At 40.9% G+C, this 18,692-nt stretch overlaps 1 protein-coding gene across 2 annotated transcripts; it reads left to right on the top strand.

Annotated features, from left to right (window-relative positions):
* The first annotated feature begins 2,417 nt into the window (after positions 1 to 2,417).
* eva1ba (eva-1 homolog Ba (C. elegans)) lies at positions 2,418 to 17,412 on the top strand. 2 transcript variants are annotated; one of them, XM_018741307.2, is made up of 4 exons: positions 2,418 to 2,724; positions 12,086 to 12,186; positions 13,684 to 13,832; positions 15,631 to 17,412. In XM_018741307.2, exons 3-4 carry the CDS (start codon positions 13,766 to 13,768, stop codon positions 16,080 to 16,082), a joined length of 519 nt encoding a protein of 172 aa, XP_018596823.1. In that variant the 5' UTR covers positions 2,418 to 2,724; positions 12,086 to 12,186; positions 13,684 to 13,765; the 3' UTR covers positions 16,083 to 17,412. The 2 variants fall into 2 exon arrangements, with proteins under 2 accessions (XP_018596823.1, XP_018596822.1); XM_018741306.2 differs by having other exon boundaries at positions 12,086 to 12,190.
* Positions 17,413 to 18,692: the final 1,280 nt, after the last annotated feature.

Genomic DNA, 18,692 nt, shown 5'->3' with positions numbered 1-18,692 from the left:
AGAGGAAAGGTGATGGCAGGGGGCTAGGTGTTGGAAAGAAAAATATTTTCAATGGATTGCTGAGCTCCATTGGCTAGTGTGAGATAGTTATGTACAGCAGATTTATCCATTGGGTGTGACAGCTACTTGAACGATGAAACTCAGTGCAGCAAGTGGTAGGGAACAAACTAGGTTTGCTTGAGACTTTCATGTCTGCAGCTATGTCTCCGTCTCTCAATGCAATGCATAAATTGTACTTTTTGCTGAGATGTACATCACTTTGGACAGAAGCGTTTGCTAAATTAATAAATGTAAATGTAAGATGCTGTAATGTAATTTAAGCAAGTCTATAGCAAACACAAAATATGTACTAGAAAATCTGAGAATTATAGGTAACGGTAAAGAGTTGAGAGAGGCTTTCTTGTCATTTCATCCATATACAGCTGGTACAGTACACATTGAAACGAAACATTGTCTCCGGAGTTGCAGCTGCGTGCTAATGCCCTGCTGACACCTTGAAAAATAATCAAAAGCATATAATATCCAAGCTCACTAGCGTAAAGATACATACAATCTAAAGTTTGCACATCTTTTTCCTAGTGTAGCCCCTGCTGTTGTTCCGTTGGGTAATGAGTTCAATCCAAATTGATGTAGTCACATAGTCCACTATAGAAATGGGTGCACATCTAATAGGCTTTGATTTGATTTAATCATGAAACTGTGAAAACCATCCTCAGTGCAACTATAATATGAAATGGTAAGATTTTGAAGGATTTTAAAAGTATAATTTATCTATCCAGCCATTCATTTTCCACACAGCTTGACCAGCTACGGTCACAGTGACAATAGGGAGAACAGAGAAGCCCAGACGTCCCTGTCACTTGCAACTTCCTCCAGCTCAACCCGGGGATATCCCCAGCTGCTCCCAGGCCAACTGGGAGATACAATCTCTCCAGCGGGTCCTGGGCTGACCTTGGGACCTCGTCCCAGTTGGCCTTGCCTGGTACACCTCCAAAGGGAGGTGCCCAGGGGGCATCTTTACCTGATGCCCAAACTGCCTCAACCAGGTCCTCTCAATGCGGAGGTAGGGATGTAGACCGACCGGCGCATAAAGAGCTTTGCCTTATGGCTCAGCTCCTGCTTAACCACTACAGTCTGGTACAGCAGCCACATTTCTGCTGCAGTTGCCCCTTCTGCCACTCATGAACAAGACCCCAACATACTTAAACTCCTCCACCTGGGGCAAATTCTTTCCCCTTATCTGGAGGGAGCATGCCATCCATGGACTCAGACTTGGAGGTGCTGATCCTCATAGCAACCCCTTCAGACTCACCTAGAAACCATTCCAGTGCATTCTGGAGGCATCCATGCGACTGTACCAAAAGGACAACATCATCTGCAAAAAGCAGACACATCACTTTCTGGCCCTCTTGACCTTGGCTGCACCTTGATATCCTGTCCATGAAATCCACAAACAGGAGTGGGGACAAGGCACAACCTTGGCGGAGTCCAACACCCACATTGAACGGGCTTGACTTAATGCCGAGTATGCGGACACAGCTCTTGCTCGGTGTGTACAGACACCTAATTTATCTAGACTTTTAAAAATTACATTAGCTAACTTGTGAAAGGGCAGCCAGTTAGTCTGAAAAGGTCACTGGATGCCAGCTTGGAACTCCCTTTGTGGTTTGTGCAGGTTTATTAAATGTTGCAACTGATGATGTGTTACAGCAAAGGGTCAACAATAGGAGTTGTTCTGTGGATCTACTTGGCATGCAAACAGAGCTTGACATTGCCACACACTCTGGCTGTAAATCAGGTGGACTGAACTTTTCCATGGAAATTTCAGTTTCCTGGGCAAATGGAATAATTATTGACATTAAGTAAGGGGCACAACTGTTTGATATGGGGGGAAAAAAGACCTTATGTTACTTCATTTAGCAGACCCTTTTCTCCAAAGTAACTTCCAGCGAGCAATATGTAGTGTTATCAGCCAACACACATTCACCAAGGTGACTTACACTGCTATACACTCTACTTATACTGGGTCCATAGATCACTAACACACTATTGGTGAACCTGGTATGTTTATTCTTTTGTTGTGTGAATTTTCCACTTTACAAATCAATGTGGAGTTCAAAACTTGGATTGAAATGCAGAATTAGCCTTTAGTTTTTCCTATTGAATTTGCAGGACTGCTAAGTACATACAAGCCAAAATGATTTTCCACAAATCCTTATTTTCACTTTTTTCTTTCACTGTCATGTTTTTTTTCAGTGTGGAAAATCTTAGTTAATGGATTTGGAACTAGCTTTCCTGTCAGTTTCCTTAACAGCACAGAGGAAGGCCCCTCCTACCCTGCTGCTCACTATCCCCTCCCATTTTCCCCCAAACCCTGCCCATTTTTGGATGTTCCTCTTTTCCCTCTTCAAGAGGGATTGTATGACAGCTTTTCCTGCAGCTGCACCGCAGAGCTGGGATAACTGTTACTCCATCTTTTTGTCTGAGAGGAAGTCGCCACCTCTTCAGACTCCCCTCGTTCACCACTGCCGACTTCAGCTTGAACAAAATCACCATCTGGAGGCAACCACAGCTGGGACTGGTGGTTTTTTCCACATATGAAACGTCCCAAACGCATCTCTTGATCAAGATTTTGCTCTGATCATTTTGCTTAGAGTGGGAACCAACTGTTGAACTAACTCAATACATCAGATGTACATAATTTTGGTCTCCTTGGCAATGCAGGTAAGCGTGACATTTGTCTTCTGTGGTTTATGTGGTGTTATAAATTAACATGATGCACTGTTTTAAATGTCTAACATTTGTGTTGAATGTACATTTTTGAAGAGTTAAAAGTTAAGAAAAGTGAAAGAAGTGTACTAAAGGTTAAATGATACTCTTCCAAAAAAAGCAGTGAATGCTAGGTCCATCTGAGGGCAAACTGGCAGCCTTCTGATCTTGGTGCTACTTTCGCTCTACAATTCTCTTCACGTCTGCAAAAAACCTTGTCTTAAGCCACAGAAGCACAGCACACACAGCAATCCCAGCAACTGATCTGTTTGCAATCAGTTTTGGTCTGGTCTGTGGTGCATATGCAGTGCAGATTCCCATGTTCTGTTCACTCAGATGCAAATGTTCAGGGAAGGGGTGGTGGAGGTGGGCAGTGGAAGAGGGGTATAGTGGAGCGTTGTTGCTGGTGGCTCTCATGTTCTCTGCTCTGAGCAACTTGGAAATGTAGAAGGGGGAATCCAAACGAATTCTGCATTCAGTCACTTGTGGTTGGATTAGGCTGTCTAGCTCATGGAAAGCTGAGGAAGGGTTCTCGGTTATCTGTCAACCCTGCTAGGAGAGCATGGAAGGCAGGCCAAGCAGAAAGATCTAATAAGCCAAAAAGTAAGAAGCTTTCACAAGGCTACAATGACATCTGTACACTGTCTGCAAGGAGCCATTTCAGGTCACAGATTCACAATTTTCTTTAGGATGCATTCAAATTGAGGTGGTGCCATAAAAGTATGACATTTTGTTAAAAGTTCATCTTATGTTGCAAAAAGAGGAGAATGTTAGTATGCTTTTGTGTGTCACAGCAAAAAAAAAGAAATACATGTTTGTGTTGTTGGCATAGTGAAGAGGATTTTGTGTATCTGTGTGAGGGAATGTTTTGAGTATGTCCTGTGCTCCTGAAAAGAATTAATTCTCCAGATGTTTGTCTACAGCTGTGTAGAGTCTGGTGGTGATGTAGTTTTGGATACTACATTAACTGGACATTAACAGGCTTCCCATAAAGTACATGAAGGGGGTTGATCAAAGGAGCTTTAGCTTAGTTTCCTGATTATTGAAAAGGTGGGCTTTCATTATCACCTCAGGCTCTGATGCCACCTGTGCTCTGTGAACCCCAACCCATCAGCAATCATCCATCTTTAAGTCAGTGTGTTTTAATGAAGGTCTGTTGCAGTTGTACTGAGACATACAAATACATTTTCTTTTCCTTTGTTCCTAACATAAGCTAAACAAGTTGACAAGAATGAACTCTTGCAGTTTACAGCTCCTTTTAGTCAGTACCCAGGCAGTGTTTACTGCATGCCTCAACATACCCACCATGAATGTTGTCAGAGTACAGTCACCAGTAAATGCATCCCACAGGAATGCAGGTTTTGTGATGGACAATTATAAGCCAGCCCTTTAAGCTTTTTACACTAGACAGCCAGCTCTGCTTCCTCTGATCTGGTCCATCACTGACATGAGACGACAGCTTTATCTGATTGAGCAGTAGTTCACTTAAATGTGAATCAGAAAGGCTAACAACCCCCCTGTGTAAACTAATGACATGACTTATCTCACTGAATGTTCTGGTTTTAAGGTATTAATATTTACATAGCCTAAACTGCCTGGAATATTTCTCAAAAGTAACTTCTTTAGTATTTATTTTTTGGAAATATTGTTCCTGACAGGCATCAGTAATGCTTATAGAGTTAATCTGAATGATTTCTGCAAACAATATTACATGTTCAGTGTCTTGAATAAGTACAGCTGACCTTCCCACATTGTAGGGGTGAGAGGCTTAGCCATCCTGCAATGTGGAAAAACCACGTAAAATTTTTGGCCCCCTTAGGCAAGCAAAGTGAGCACCTCCAGCTGGGGGGTTTGGGGGAGGGGCACTGTGAGCTTTAAACACTAGGAGCTTTATGTTTTGTAGTCATGGTTAAGTAAGGTATAACGCACAAAGTTTGCGAGATAAATGTGGGACAGAAGATTACTACTCGGGAGGAAATGTTGAATGCTGAGACCATTTTTGCATTCCAAAGCGTGGATATCCACAGCATTTTTTTGCAGCTTTAAAAAGTTCCGTAAGTTTTGTAGAAAGTTCGAACTTCCATCTGCTTGCCCCGAGCTGGGTTGCGGTGAACCGGAGCCTTACCCGGCAACACAGGCTGCAAGGGTGAAGGGGACACACCTTGGACGGGATGCTGGTCCATCGCAAGGCAACCCAAGCAGGGCTCGAGCTCCAGACCCGCCACACAGCTGGCACTGGCTAAACCCACCATGCCCCCCTAAAATTTAACTTTGGAAAAAATGTGTTTTTATGGTATTAGATGATAAAATACATTAATATTATACATATATTTTGTACATTTATGACTTACTAAGCTTTATTACGTTCTCTTTACTCTTCGTCTGCTACATTTTCAGTGCAGGAAGTCACGTAGCACAAGGCCGCAAAGATCCCAAAAAATTCCAGTTTATTTGTTGCTGACCCGCGAAAAATCGAAGCTGCGATGAGGGATCAACTGTGCAAGTAGTTCTGCCCAGCTATGGAGTCTGACAAGGGGGAAAACTTGTAAGGTAAAAATCCAGCCTCCAGGGCTGGAATGCCAGTGAATGAGAGAGGAGTATGGCTGGAGGGTCAAACAGCAACATTACATGACTTGATCCTCACAGTGGTGACCAACAAAACCCCTGTGCAGCTTTGTTATTTAGTTTGTGGGTTTGCATTTGCTTCCTGTGCATTCCACATGCTTCAAGGTACAAGTAAATTTCTCAGTCCTGCAGTTAACACCAAAACATGTCGTCAGTAGTAAAGTTAACTGCTGTCTGAATTCCCAGACAACAAAAGTGATCAAATTAAAGTCCCAAACTATCAGTCTTTGCCAAATTATTATTCTTTTGGGTGCACTCTCAACAATGGTAGTTTTGATTTTTGTCTTTATTCTGAAAGTCTTAGTGGCTAGGTTAAGCAAATATTTACAAAATAATAGTAATACGTTTTCCAGGCCTGCAGTAAGCTTACTTGTTGCTGTTTATGTGGAATTCTGTGCTTGGCTCCCTTCAGTTGTGGCATGGATCCTGCCTCAGGACAGGAGTGGGTTAACCCTGTCAACAGAGGAAAGCCAAACACATGGTTTGTGTCAAAGTAATGAATGCAACCTCTGAATGTGCACTGGATCACAGAGTAAATGTGCTAGTCCATCATGTATGTGCAGTGTACCATGCATACCACCTTTAGGTTATATTTTTGAGCTTGCAGAGGGCTAGAATGAGTGTCTGTAAAGCATGTTAAAGCCAAAGCGGGAGGAACACATCAGTCAAAGACATCCCTGATGTCTGATGTCAGGAAAAAAAGATGAAAAGGGCTTTAGTGCATGACCTGTGAACTTTTTGTGATAAAATGTTTACATTTGTAAACAATTTAACTTCTTTCCATAGCATAAAAATTATGCTGAGATGTTAAAAGTAAATTGGAGGGAGGCTGATGGGAGGTGTAATGAGCTCTTGCTGCTTGAAGTTTTCATTGTCTGACATGTCTGGTCACCGGATGATGAAATCAGTCATGTGACAGCAGTAAAAGTTTATAAGGTTAGAGGTATTTCTTAGAAGCCTTCACACATACTGGCAAAACTAATTGAATAATTGTACAGTGTAAGACTTTTTAGTGTTGTGTTTTGGGATTAAGATGTATGGTTAAACAAGGATGTAGGACAAGTAGGTGGATGAAGACATGGCCACAAACTAAGATGGATCACACATTTTCATTCCTCGAAAGTATTTCGGTTTTTCCTTTACCCCTGAACTCCTTGTCTGGAATCCATTATCCAACATGTCCCACACCTCTGCACCCTCCAGTCATGATGGCATTACCCCTGGTTTATTTCTTACATCACAAATGTAACATCTGTAAATTCATGAAGCTGTCATGCTTCCTTCACCCTGTGTGTTTTCACAGTCATTATAAAACAAGCACAGCAATCACCTTTTAATATTTCCTCATACAAAGTATGTGTTTGTACTCTATTGCAGCCATCTTATTTAAGCCATAGAGTAATATAAAGTTAAACTGCTTTTGAAATTAAGAAATTTGCCTGTCTTGCTGCCACAATGCAGATTTTGCCAGAATTTGTAGAGTACGTAGTCAAAAAAATACAGCTTTCATGCAGGATTTTTATATATATTACATATAATACATTAAACTTCTCTTCTGCTGCCAGGTTATGTCATTTTTTTTTAAAAAACTTCTGACAGTTCAGTGGCAAATTTCAATATATAAATACGCAGCACTTCTGAGAAACATCAGGAATAAAATGAATAGAAAAGCACTTTGTATTGAATCAGTCCATTGTTGGTTTCAGTCATATTTTATAATTCATGGTTGCAGTCATTACTTACAAGCATGATTATAAAAATTTTCGATCGCCCACAGGAATCTACTACTTCTGGAGTATAGATATTCACTTCTGGAAGTGTCCACAGAACTTGTGAATAGAAATAAACATTCTATGCTCATTTTATCACACACACATGATATTCTGAGTTTTATGCAGCTGCTTGTGTGATGAACTTTCTTTCATATGGTGGAAAGAAACAAACTTAAGGATCGCACATCTGCAACTATATCTTTCTCCTAATGTAATGTACACACTGTGTTTGCTATGAGATGTACGTCACTTTGGAGAAATATGTCTGAAAATAAATAAATGTAAATACCAGTGCTGAACTGACCAATAATGTTGAACTGTAAAGCAGCTCTGTGACTATATGGTGACTATATGAACTTGGAGAACAAAATACTATTTTGAAGTTAGTGTGGGATTCATTGAGTCTGGAGTAAGGAAACTTAATTCAGGCAATTGCTAATGAACAGGACATGCTACCCACAGCCATCCATGTTCAGAGTTGGATGGCACACAACCTATGGGATTGCTGGTAGCATAGTGGTTAGAGCTGCTGCCTTTGGATTCAATGATCAAAGGTTCGAATCTTACCTCTGGCTGTAGTACCCTTGTGCAAGGTACTTACCCTAAATTGCTCCAGTAAAAATCATCTAGGTAAGCAAATTATTATGAGTAGGTTGCCATTGTAAGTCACTTGACTGAAAAGCATCAGGTAAGTTATGTCAACAAAAGCCTGGTTTTAAATGAAATTCTTGCTATTTGCACATACCCTCACAAGTCTGTCACAAACTGACTTTAGTCTCAGTATTAAATAGATTCTGCTAATGAGACATCACAATGAAAAAGTTCTCTGTGAATATATTACCAAACAATACAAAACTGAGGTACATAGCAATATTTTTGTTTCACACTAAAAGTGGATACCTTTCCACAACCCTTTTTTGCCAACCCATGACATATGGGGGCAGTTACTGGTAAAAATAGTGAAATGTAATTAAATTTAAATCAAGCATTTGTTAGAGGGCCTCTGAAACAGACTAGCCTCATGAGATGCATGCCTCATGCCAAGAATTCTTGTGGCTACTTGAAAATTTTAGGTGTCAAAACTTTTTCTTCACTTTTTTTGACAATGCATTTGTTTTTACTTCAGGACTGTGTTTTCCCTTTTAATCTGTGTTATCCTGAGATACAAAATTGTTAATTCTCTAAATTTCGCTAATTTGGTACAGTTGCTGCGTTAACATGCAAAAGTTTGGTGGTTAACTTGTTTGTGAAATGGTTTTTTTTTTTTTTTTTTCCTGCTATTTGTGTGTTGGAGGGCGTTTCTGTTTGTAAAGGAGGGTTTTCCTTGGAGATTAGCCCCCTGTCATTTTGTGGTTGAAAGCTGCGAAGGAGTGCATTGCGTACACGGACAGCTGGGTTTTAGAGGAATAAAAATGCCACTGTTTGGAGCAAGGAGACCAATGAACCCAGTCATTTCAGCAGTGGTTATCTGATGAAGGTGCCTGGTAGAAATGGTGCCATGTGGTTGTAGGAAGGAAATGAGACTGTGGTCAGCTGTAAGTAGGTGATAAAAATATCACACCAAGGGAAGGTCCTTGGGCTCTTCCCATTGGGGTGTATCAGGCAAAAACAATGAAATCATCGCTCAAAATTAAAGCCTTCCCTGACATGGCTTAAGTTTTTTTGTTTTTTTTTTTTTAAAAAAAAAAAAAAGACACCCACAGTCTGAAACCACTTATCCCAAGTGGGGTTGCAGTGAACTGGAGCCCAGCTTGGCAAGACAGGGCACAAGGCTGGAACACATCCTGGATAGAACACCAGTCCACCACAAGGCACCCCAAGCAGAACTCAAACTCCAGACCTGCCAGAGAACGGGACCTGGTTAAACTTGCCTTACCACCACGCCCCCCTGCAGAAATCACTCCAAATAAAAATATTTTATGTTTGCTTTTGATTTGTTTTCTTTTTATGCATCATTGTTTAATCTGTCACGTGGAATAGCCTATTTGGTTGGTATGGTAAGGGGGTGCAGTGGCACAGTGGGTTTGACCAGGTGCTGCTCTCTGGTGGGTCTGGGGTTTGAGTCCCGCTTGGGGTACCTTGCGACGGACTGGCGTCTTGTCCTGTCCTGGATGTGACCCATCCCCCTGCAGCCTTACACCCCGTGCTGCCGGGTTACGCTCCAGCTTCCCGTGACCCCTCATGGGACAAACAGTTTTAGATGGGGTGTATGTGTGTTGGTATGGTGGCTGAGAACTACATTGGTGGTGTTATTTTAGCACAATATTTTATGTAGTCAATAGGCAAAGTGTAATCAAAGCAATCTGAGCAAGATTAATCATCCGAGCCACAGGCTTCAGGGAAAAGTGGTGGTTGGCCTTTTAGACTATAAAAGAAACTTAATGGAGAAGCCCATTAATTGATATTTAGAGCTGAACAGTATGCTAGTCTTGGTTTGTTTGTTCTTACATATGCATGACTGATACTGGGTAAAGGCAGGGGGTGTGTTTTAAACACTCTGTACATCATGAGGTGATCAGCCAACCAAAAGCGAAGCAAACTGTCCACTTCTGTAATCTATGGTTAGTTATCATCCCCTCAGAGGCATTTGAACTCCCTGACATTTCCCCCACTGATACCACAGTTTACACTGTAAAGCTGAACAGAGGAGTATGGATTATTCAACAGAGCCTTGTTGATATTTCCTGTGCAAACATGCAAGCTGAGTGAAAAGGAAGGAAGGAAGGTCCCAACCACCACAGGAGGATTTGAGGGCCATCTTTGCTGTCACAGACATGAACATAAACAAAGCTCATCATCTCTCATGCAGACAAGTGTGTTGCTATGGAGACCACTACCTTGATGGCTGAGCCATGACTTGTGTATTTGGGCATAACTAATGCAGAGCTAGGCCAAATAAGTACTCATGCAAAATTTCAACTGTCTGCTGAGGCAGTCTCTAGAAAGGCTACACGTTGCAAAAGTGTATTATCTATCTGGCCTTTTCGAGGAGGTAATATTGATCAGAAATATCAGTAATGCAATGTGTTTTTGTGGTGACTAGAAATTAGAGCCAATTATTTATTAGCACTTAGCTATGATGTTATAAAAAGCTGGAAATTAGATTTAAAATATTTAAGTCAGGAGGGTGCGGTGGCACAATGTGTTTGGCTGGGGTTCGAGTCTTGCTTGGGGTGCCCTGTAATGGACTGGCATCCTGTCCTGGGTGTGTCCCCTCCCCCTCCAGCCTTGTACCTTGTGTTGCCGGGTTAGGTTTTGGTTCACCACGACCCCGCTTGGGACAAGCGGTTGTAAACATTCTGTGTGTGTAGTTAAGTCAGAGTGCGCCAGAGGCGTGGGCAGCTACTGACACTTGGACCCCCAGAGGTTTCTTCTCTCCCTTACCTTTTGGTGGGGAGTTTTGTTCCTTTTCACCGTGGCCAGTTGGCTTGCTAACAGCATTAACAGTTACGTAGTTATTGTAGTAATTTAATGTGTAGCCAATCATTTATTTGTATTATGCCTCTAATCCTTTATTCAGTGCTCTGTATTACTGTGTGAGAAGAGTGCTCTATAAATAAACTGAACTGAATTTAATTGAATTCAAAATTGAATTTGAAGACCGTTATTAAATAGAAAATTAGAGTTCTTGTATATGTTGTTTCCTGGGAACAAGATATTAAAATAAAAAAGTTAACTTTGTCAAAAAATCTGTCAATAAGAATTGATGTTTTGAGAATTAAACTGGGTTTGATTGTACTCTTGAACCAAGTGTCTGCCTCAATCTCTCCTTCTGTTGACATAATGCACTCGTTTTTCTCTGAGATGTACGTCACTTTGGATGACACATAACAAAACCTTGTGTTAAAGAAATAAATGAAAAAATGTACAATTTGACATATAATAAGATGCTGGGTGGCTTACTGCACATTTCTTTATTTAGCTGACACTTTTCTCGAAAGCAACTTAGAATGTTGAGCTACTTACAATTATTTACCCAGCCAGGTAATTGTACTGGAGCAATTTTTTTACTGTTAGTACTTTGCTCAAGAATACTACGGCCATAGGTGGGATTCAAAAGAATAAACTTTTGGGTCTAAAGGTAGCTGCTCTAACCAATGTAGTACCAGCTGCTCCATGGCAGAATGCCACTTTGCCCTAGAGTTTCCTATACTTTCCTATAGCTGCCCGAATCAAATTCAAAACCCTGGTTACTGTGTACGAATGCATCAATAGAACTGCTCCCAGCTATTTACAAGACTGGATCAACCGGTATGCCCCAGCCAGGCCTCTTTGCTCATCTACTTCTGCTCACTTGGTGGTCCCGTGGACGAAAGGCAAAGCTCGCAGGGTCTCGGTTCTGGGTTCATTGTGGTGGAATGACCTTCCTCTGTGACTCAGAACTGCAGAAACTCTGTCTATATTCAAGAAGGGTCTAAAAACCCACCTTTTCCAGATCCAGTTCACCCAAGGATCTCTCTAGCTTATCTATGGTGTAACTGTTCACGGATCGTAACTCCAGAAGCATCCCCAGATACAATCTTTATTCAGCCATTACTCTAGTATTGTACTGCTCATTTGTGTATCTTACAATATTTAAAAAAATAAATTAAATTGGTGGGAGGGTATCAGGATTTGTCTATCCTGTGTCTTATGCACCTACTTGAACGATGAACCTCGGTGCAGCAAGTGGTAGGGAACAAATTAGGTTTGCTTGAGACTTTCATGTCTGCAGCTATGTCTCCTTCTCTCAATGTAATGCATAAATTGTACTTTTGCTGAGATGTACGTCGCTTTGGACAAAAGCATCTGCTAAATGAATAAATGTAAATGTAGAGTGGCAGTTGGGTGGCCTTGCCCCCTATTTGCTTTGGAGACACCTGAGCTGATCTGCTACTGCGAGCTGGCTGAGAACTAATGAGTGTTTGTTTTTTGGTCAGATTGGACAGCTGAACACTGCAAGCTGAAGAAAACGGCACATCCCCACCTCCAATCATCGCCTATGACAGCAGGAGCTGCAAGACTTGTGCTCCATTAATTTGTTGGTGATATCTTGTTTTTCAGCTTTTCTGACAGACTGCCTGTCATTGTTACCTGGCTGTAGTGCTGATCAATGGTACTTGTGCAATAATGTACATAATAAAGAAGTGAACCATTTGTGTTTAAGATCACAGAACTGAATGCGTGACTATGTTGGTAGGTGCAAAATTTCAAGAAGGGTTCAAAAGTTTCCAAATATGTGAACATTCAACCTAAATTGCAACACCTACCTTTAACAGTTCTCTAGAATGCACTACAGTATCCTATACTATACTACATAATTATAGCAAAAAAATTCAGCTGAGCTGGTGAATGCTGTAATAATCTACTGAAATTTGCATGCTGTGTCAGGGTTCTATGTGAATGTAAAATGTGTTAAATATGTATCTAAATGTCACCAAGTAGTACTGTGTCCGTGTCACAGTAAAAATAGCTTATTTTAATGACACCCCATAGTGGATGCTGTGACAAGCAAGGGTAGTGATATCAGTGACGTGGGGAGAACGATAGCGGTGGGTCAGAAAAGCCAGCGAGAACAGGAAGACCCGGGGACAAGGGTGTGGAGGAATGGCTCTATGACAGGAAGTACTGCAAAACCAGAAGGAACAAACTGTTGAGGGGGTGAGGGGGAACAAGCTTCCACATCGGAAATGTGTTGTCTAGAGCTATACAGTGATGTGTGGTGCTTGTTGTCTGTCTGTGTTAGTCTCTTTGCACAATCCATTACTTCTCCAACTCTATTGTGCTGTTGTCTTTTCTCGATTTAGTTTTTCTCTGAGTGCAAACACTGCCGTCCCAGCTCACATTGTCTTAGGATACATTGTCGTACACTGCTCTGTGCAGAAACATGAGAACCCATAGCAGTCACTAGGAGGGATGACCTGACCACCATGTCCACAGTCACAGTGGAGCTCTATCAAAGCCATAGAAAGGTGTGCAATGGTTGATGCAACATAGGGACGATCTTCTGACATGCCCCTGATCAACCCAAATCCCACCCTGTGTCCCAGGCATCACCCCACCAGACATCATAAAACAAATCATGAATACTGGCTGACCACTCAGGGCTGACAGGATTAGTGGTGGGCTGCTCGAGGGGGTGCTGGAGGCACAGGCCTTGCAAAACTCCACTCTTCCAGACTCACAAGGGAACATCATGTGCTGACAGACTGGTGTGCTCAGCTTCCCAGCTGCTTCAACAGTGATGTTTTTGTCCAGAGCTAGGAATATGAACACCAAAGTTCACACAACTCTCCCAGATGAGAAGAGAGACCGAGTATTGCATGTAGCAATGTGTTCCACTGAGAGAAGCCCTAAGGACTAATGGTGGTGCTCAGGAGTAAAACATGGGGTGTGACCAAGATCACAAGGCTTCCTTGTGTCCAAGGATCATGTTGGAATTCTAGCGCCATGCTGCTTTTGACTTCATACTGTCAGAAGGTTGTCATAAGGCTGCATACTGAATAGTTAAATGACTTCTCCTCTACATTCCTTTCAGGTTGTGTTAGTCTGTTGGTTTTGCTGTATCATTGTGAGGGCTCTAAGGACAACCATTTACATCCGCAAGTCCTAGAACAAGAATGGATGTGAAAAGGAAAGAGATGGACTTCTTGACCAACAGCATTGCTGCCTATGCTCACATCAAAGGTGAGTCTGTCTGGCTGCAATGCAATATATTGCTTAGAAGGCGCTCATATTTGGGGAAAGGGTTATTTTTATTCGTGAATGAGTCTTTTATATAAAATGCAAGTCAAAATATTGAATACACCAGAGCAGCTTTCAGTGCTGATACTTGTTAAAAGGGAAAAAAAAGTTTTCTTTGTACTCAGTTACATTTCTCTCTCTATTCTCATAGAGTGGAGGAAGCCCATGCAGATACAGGAAGAACATGCAAACTCCCTATAGGCTCAGTTAGATTTGAACCTACAGCCAAATAGCCCAGGCACTGTTTCACTGCCCTGACCTGCTTCTGAATACTGTAAACACTTTTTCCGAATTTTATGGTAAAGCTGGCTTGTATTTCCAATTTACTCCTGTTTCTCATTATGGTACACCATTGCAACCCATTGGAACCAAGTCTGGATTTACATTTGTCTTTCAATCTAACAGTCTAAAATGTCAACATTAGCAATAAAATATGACTTAACTAAATTATGTCCAAGTGAACTATTTTATGTATGATAATCTAGCTATGTAACTTGGATTCAAGCCAACGCTTGCTAGTATTTCATTTTGATGTCCTAAATGAAGCATTTCCGAGCTAGATAATTATTAAATCAGCTAGACTGACTGAGAAAAGCACATTCTGAGAATGTAACTAACCCTGTAGTGTTTTATCTATCTTTGGATTTTGAACATCTGAACTAGCTGTACTATTTCATTTATTAGTTATTCTGGATAGCGTTAGTTTGTGTCTGGATTTTCTTATTATTGGACAGTTTATAGTGTAGTAGTTAAGGCTAATGACCTGTAACCTAAATATTGTCGATTTGAATTCTGCTCCAGCCAGTTGTTGTTAAACGTATCAGTAAAATGACAAATGAGTGATGTGTTATCGGAGGGCAGCACTGCTTAGAACTGTTTCTTGCAAAAAAATACAAGTTTGAATCCTCACTCCTTCTGTAGTCCCCTTAGTCAAGGTACTGACCTTCAACTGCTCTAGTAAAAAATATCCAACTGTATAAATTAAGAAATTTAAGGATATTTGAAGTTTCCTTTATGAAAGGTATCAAATAAATAATGATTAATAACACTTAGCAGGCATTTTTGTGTGATTTGTATTTACTTGCTTAATTTACAATGTCTAATTTTGTCAGAGCAGATTTAATGCACTGAAAAGATATATAAATATATTTTTTGTTTAACTAGATATAAGTTATTACTAATGTTTCCAAATTTTGCAACAAGAAAGTACCTGAGGAGTTTTTTCACCTGTTACTTTTTTATTTAATTTTTGGGCAAGTACTGCTTTACAAGTATTATTTTTGGATCTGGAAACCTGAGCAATACATAAGTGGGATGAACCAGACAGAAGAGTCAAAGCAAAGTGATTCATGAGTGTCCAACATATCTGTGAATTGCTGTAAAAGAAAACTAATAAGTTGCCTTGTAAATAAAACTAGTTTTCAGCAAGTTGCTCGAACTTATTACTGGTAGTATAAGTAAATAGTGTACAGGTTGATTCTGTACTTGGTTATAACTCCCTCTCTGTATTATGCCTCGTCAATACACAAATCCATTAATCCGAGTTTGCTAATAAGTGTCCAATTTCCTTTGAACTGAATGGTTAAAGCAGTATTGAATAGTTACAATTTAGGCTTCTAAGGTCCCTGAGAATATCTCTGATGCCATCGGAATTTGAATCCCCCACTTTCCTTACAGGAAAACTCTTCAAAGTAATGTATGCATTTCTAGAGTTTAATGTCTGGTCTTCTTTTCTCCCCAGCCAATCTAGAGAGCTTTGGCTTGTACTTCATCATTGGGGTCAGCTTTGGCCTGGTGCTAATATTTTGCCTCCTGGTCATCCGCATCTCCCGCAAGCCCCAGACCAAGAGAGTATTACCACCCTCTGAGAAAAAAGGCCTGAAGGACTTCAGCCAGAAGGAAAGTGAGAGTGAGGATGAAGCTGAGGAGCTAGATGGGGATGAAGACATGGGACATGATGAGGATGTGGAAGCAGCTACCTTCTGCACGCTTGGCACCACAGTGATCCTCAAGGACAGTCCCTCGACACCATGTGGTGCACCAGGGGTTAATGTGTTTGCTTCAGCTGAGGAGCTGGAGCGAGCGCAGAGGCTAGAGGAGCGTGAGCGCATCATCCGCGAGATCTGGAGGAATGGGCAACCTGACATCTTAGGCAGTGGCACTGGAACCATCGGCCGTGTCCACTATTACTGAACCGTGATTAATGTCCACCTGCCCATGTAGTACAGTCTGACTCAGGGACATGGGAGTGGGGTTTACATTATTCTCCTGGCTCACAGTTGATCTTGGCAATAGTTAGGTCCATGTCATTTGGCTGTCAATTGTAATATTCTGGTGCTCTGGGCTTTGGAATTATTACAATGACCCCACATACAGTTGTTTCTTCAAGAGTTATTTTTTCTGCCTGGGCAAAAATTCAAAAAAATATAAAGGACTGATGCCACAAAGTGCTTTAGATGTCACTTGACAGAATACGACATTGCAGCAGGTGCTGGATCTCAATGATGTATGTATGGTAATGGTAGGACTTGTCAACCCTAAACTGTTACAGGACTAGTGTAAAATGATCATCAGCAGTACAATTTAGCAAGAATATGATAAAGGCCTTTTTTAAATTGACTATTGTATCAAGTTACCTTCAGTCAGAAATGATCAGTGATTCCCATGGGACACATTGTCAGTTTCTAGAGCCATTTTTGCAGTGAGTTTGAATCAAAGTGCTAATAGAACATAATATCTTATTTAAACTGGAACCAATTCTTTGTAATGGTGCTTCCTTCAGTCATGTCTCATCTTCTGATTAGATAAAGCATCCAAAAATCTATTGCACCTAAGCTGCTGAAAAAGTAACTTTGTGTTTAACTGTGTGGCGGAAACTTTAAACATTGCATGCAGACCAAAAAAGAAAGCCACATTCGTACTGAAAGAATTTAGGTTTTAGGTGGGAAAGTGTTTTTTTTTTCCCTCTCTTTTCTTCTTCTTTCTCCATGTACTATTTTTAATATAGTTCAAACAGAAGCTTTCACCAGTTAAAGAAAAAAACTGCGACCAGCTTACTAAAAAAGAGCAAAGAGCCAAAGAGGCTTGAGGTACCCCAGCCAGAATGTATAAATGATTTTGCCTTCTCACCAAAGCCCACTGCTTTTCATGAGCAGCAAAACAAAAACAAGACTGGGAAAATGCACAGAGGATTGAGGCTCCTTCATTTTGAGATAAAGAAAAAATGTGACAGCTTCAACAAATGAATGCAAACTGTTAGCAAATTTGAAGTTAACCTGGTTTTCTTTCTTTTACAACAAATGTGTTCCCCTGAGCTTAGTCTGCAAGTTCACATTATTCTTCTGGAAAGTATATGAAGCATAAATAGATACTTTTAGCATTTATTTAATGTTAACATGTCACGATGCTAGAACTTGATTTTATTTTTTATTTTTCATGAAGAAATTATCCATGTACATCACAAGAAAAACAGATCTGGAAGTTATCTGGCAGAGTTTCTTATGCACTATGGCTTTATGAATAAAATATTGCACCTTGGAGACCATTTTTTTTTTTTTCTGCTTTTTTCCTGTGAATGGTAACAGATCTAAAGTCATTCCAGACTTTAGATTCTGGAAAATGTTCACTTTTTTCAGATTTAATGTACTACGGGATAAACACCGACTTTTACTTCTGTAAAGTAAAAGCTCTGCATGATGTTGAACGATTTCTGAGTCATCAGAAGCAGGGAAACATGCTGTTCAATACTATCCTGCTTCTTTAACATGTATGATGTTGGAAACTTTCCAAGGCTTTCTGTCTTAAGCTGCCTGTGATGTCTCATGAAATTTTATTTAAAAAAAATTCCCTGGGTTCTTTATTATTATTCTTTTTCCTTTGGACAGAATGGAATTTTTGCTCCTCCCCATTGTGCAGCTCAGGGCAACATTAGTCTAATTTTAGCTGAAATGCATGTTTCCTACAGAATGTCAGCCTTTGCCCCTATTCATGCTTTCATTCAGATCTACCCTTCCTGCTTTTCCATCTCAGTTCCCCCAGAACAGCCTCTGCGGAACAGTACAGCCACTAAGACCCTCAGAATGGGCTTGTGCTTTCCTTATGAAAGGCTACTTATTCCCTGATCCCAGTTGTTTCAGGATGTTATGTAACAATTCCGTACAGGTTTCAGAGAAGACTGGTGACCTTAACAGTTCACTGCTGCCTTTGTGCATTGTGACAGATTTAGATAGCAACAGCCTATAACTTATCCATAGACAAAGCATCTCTAAAACCCCAGGAATGTAATACTAGTCCCTGGAAAATATAAAGTTTAGCCATCAAAATATGTTTAGCTAAGAATACTTGAGTTTATTTGTGTACATTTTGTATTACCCAAGAGGATGAAGCATTCCACCCAAAAGATATGTGCTCTCAAAAATGTCCACCCCATTTGAATGTGGGTTTGAAAAAAGATAGTCTGTTCCCACGGTGTTTAGAGAAGCCCAACAGCAGTAATGTAAGCCAGATGTTCCCTAGATTGGTCTTGTGGTCTGGGGGCCTTGCAAGAGAGTGCCAAAGACATCACAACCTGTTAGAGCTATAGCTGACCTCCCTATTTTAGAGCTAGAACACAGGACCTCCACATTTTGGCCTGCTCACTTCCTTAGTGGACAGGGTAATAGGTTATGCTTCTTGCTAGTTCATGTTAAAACAAACCTCAGGTTATGACTTCCATTCCATTTTTTCCATCTTCCTCCACTATCCGGGGCCGGGTCGCGGGGGCAGCAGTCTAAGCAGAGTCCTCCAGACTTCCCTCTCCCCGCA

The sequence above is a fragment of the Scleropages formosus genome, chromosome 19 (genome assembly GCF_900964775.1).
Source record: "Scleropages formosus chromosome 19, fSclFor1.1, whole genome shotgun sequence".
NCBI classification, from domain to species: Eukaryota; Metazoa; Chordata; class Actinopteri; order Osteoglossiformes; family Osteoglossidae; genus Scleropages; species Scleropages formosus.
Note: the sequence above shows the minus strand (reverse complement) of the source record. Positions and strands in the feature narration are given on the sequence as shown.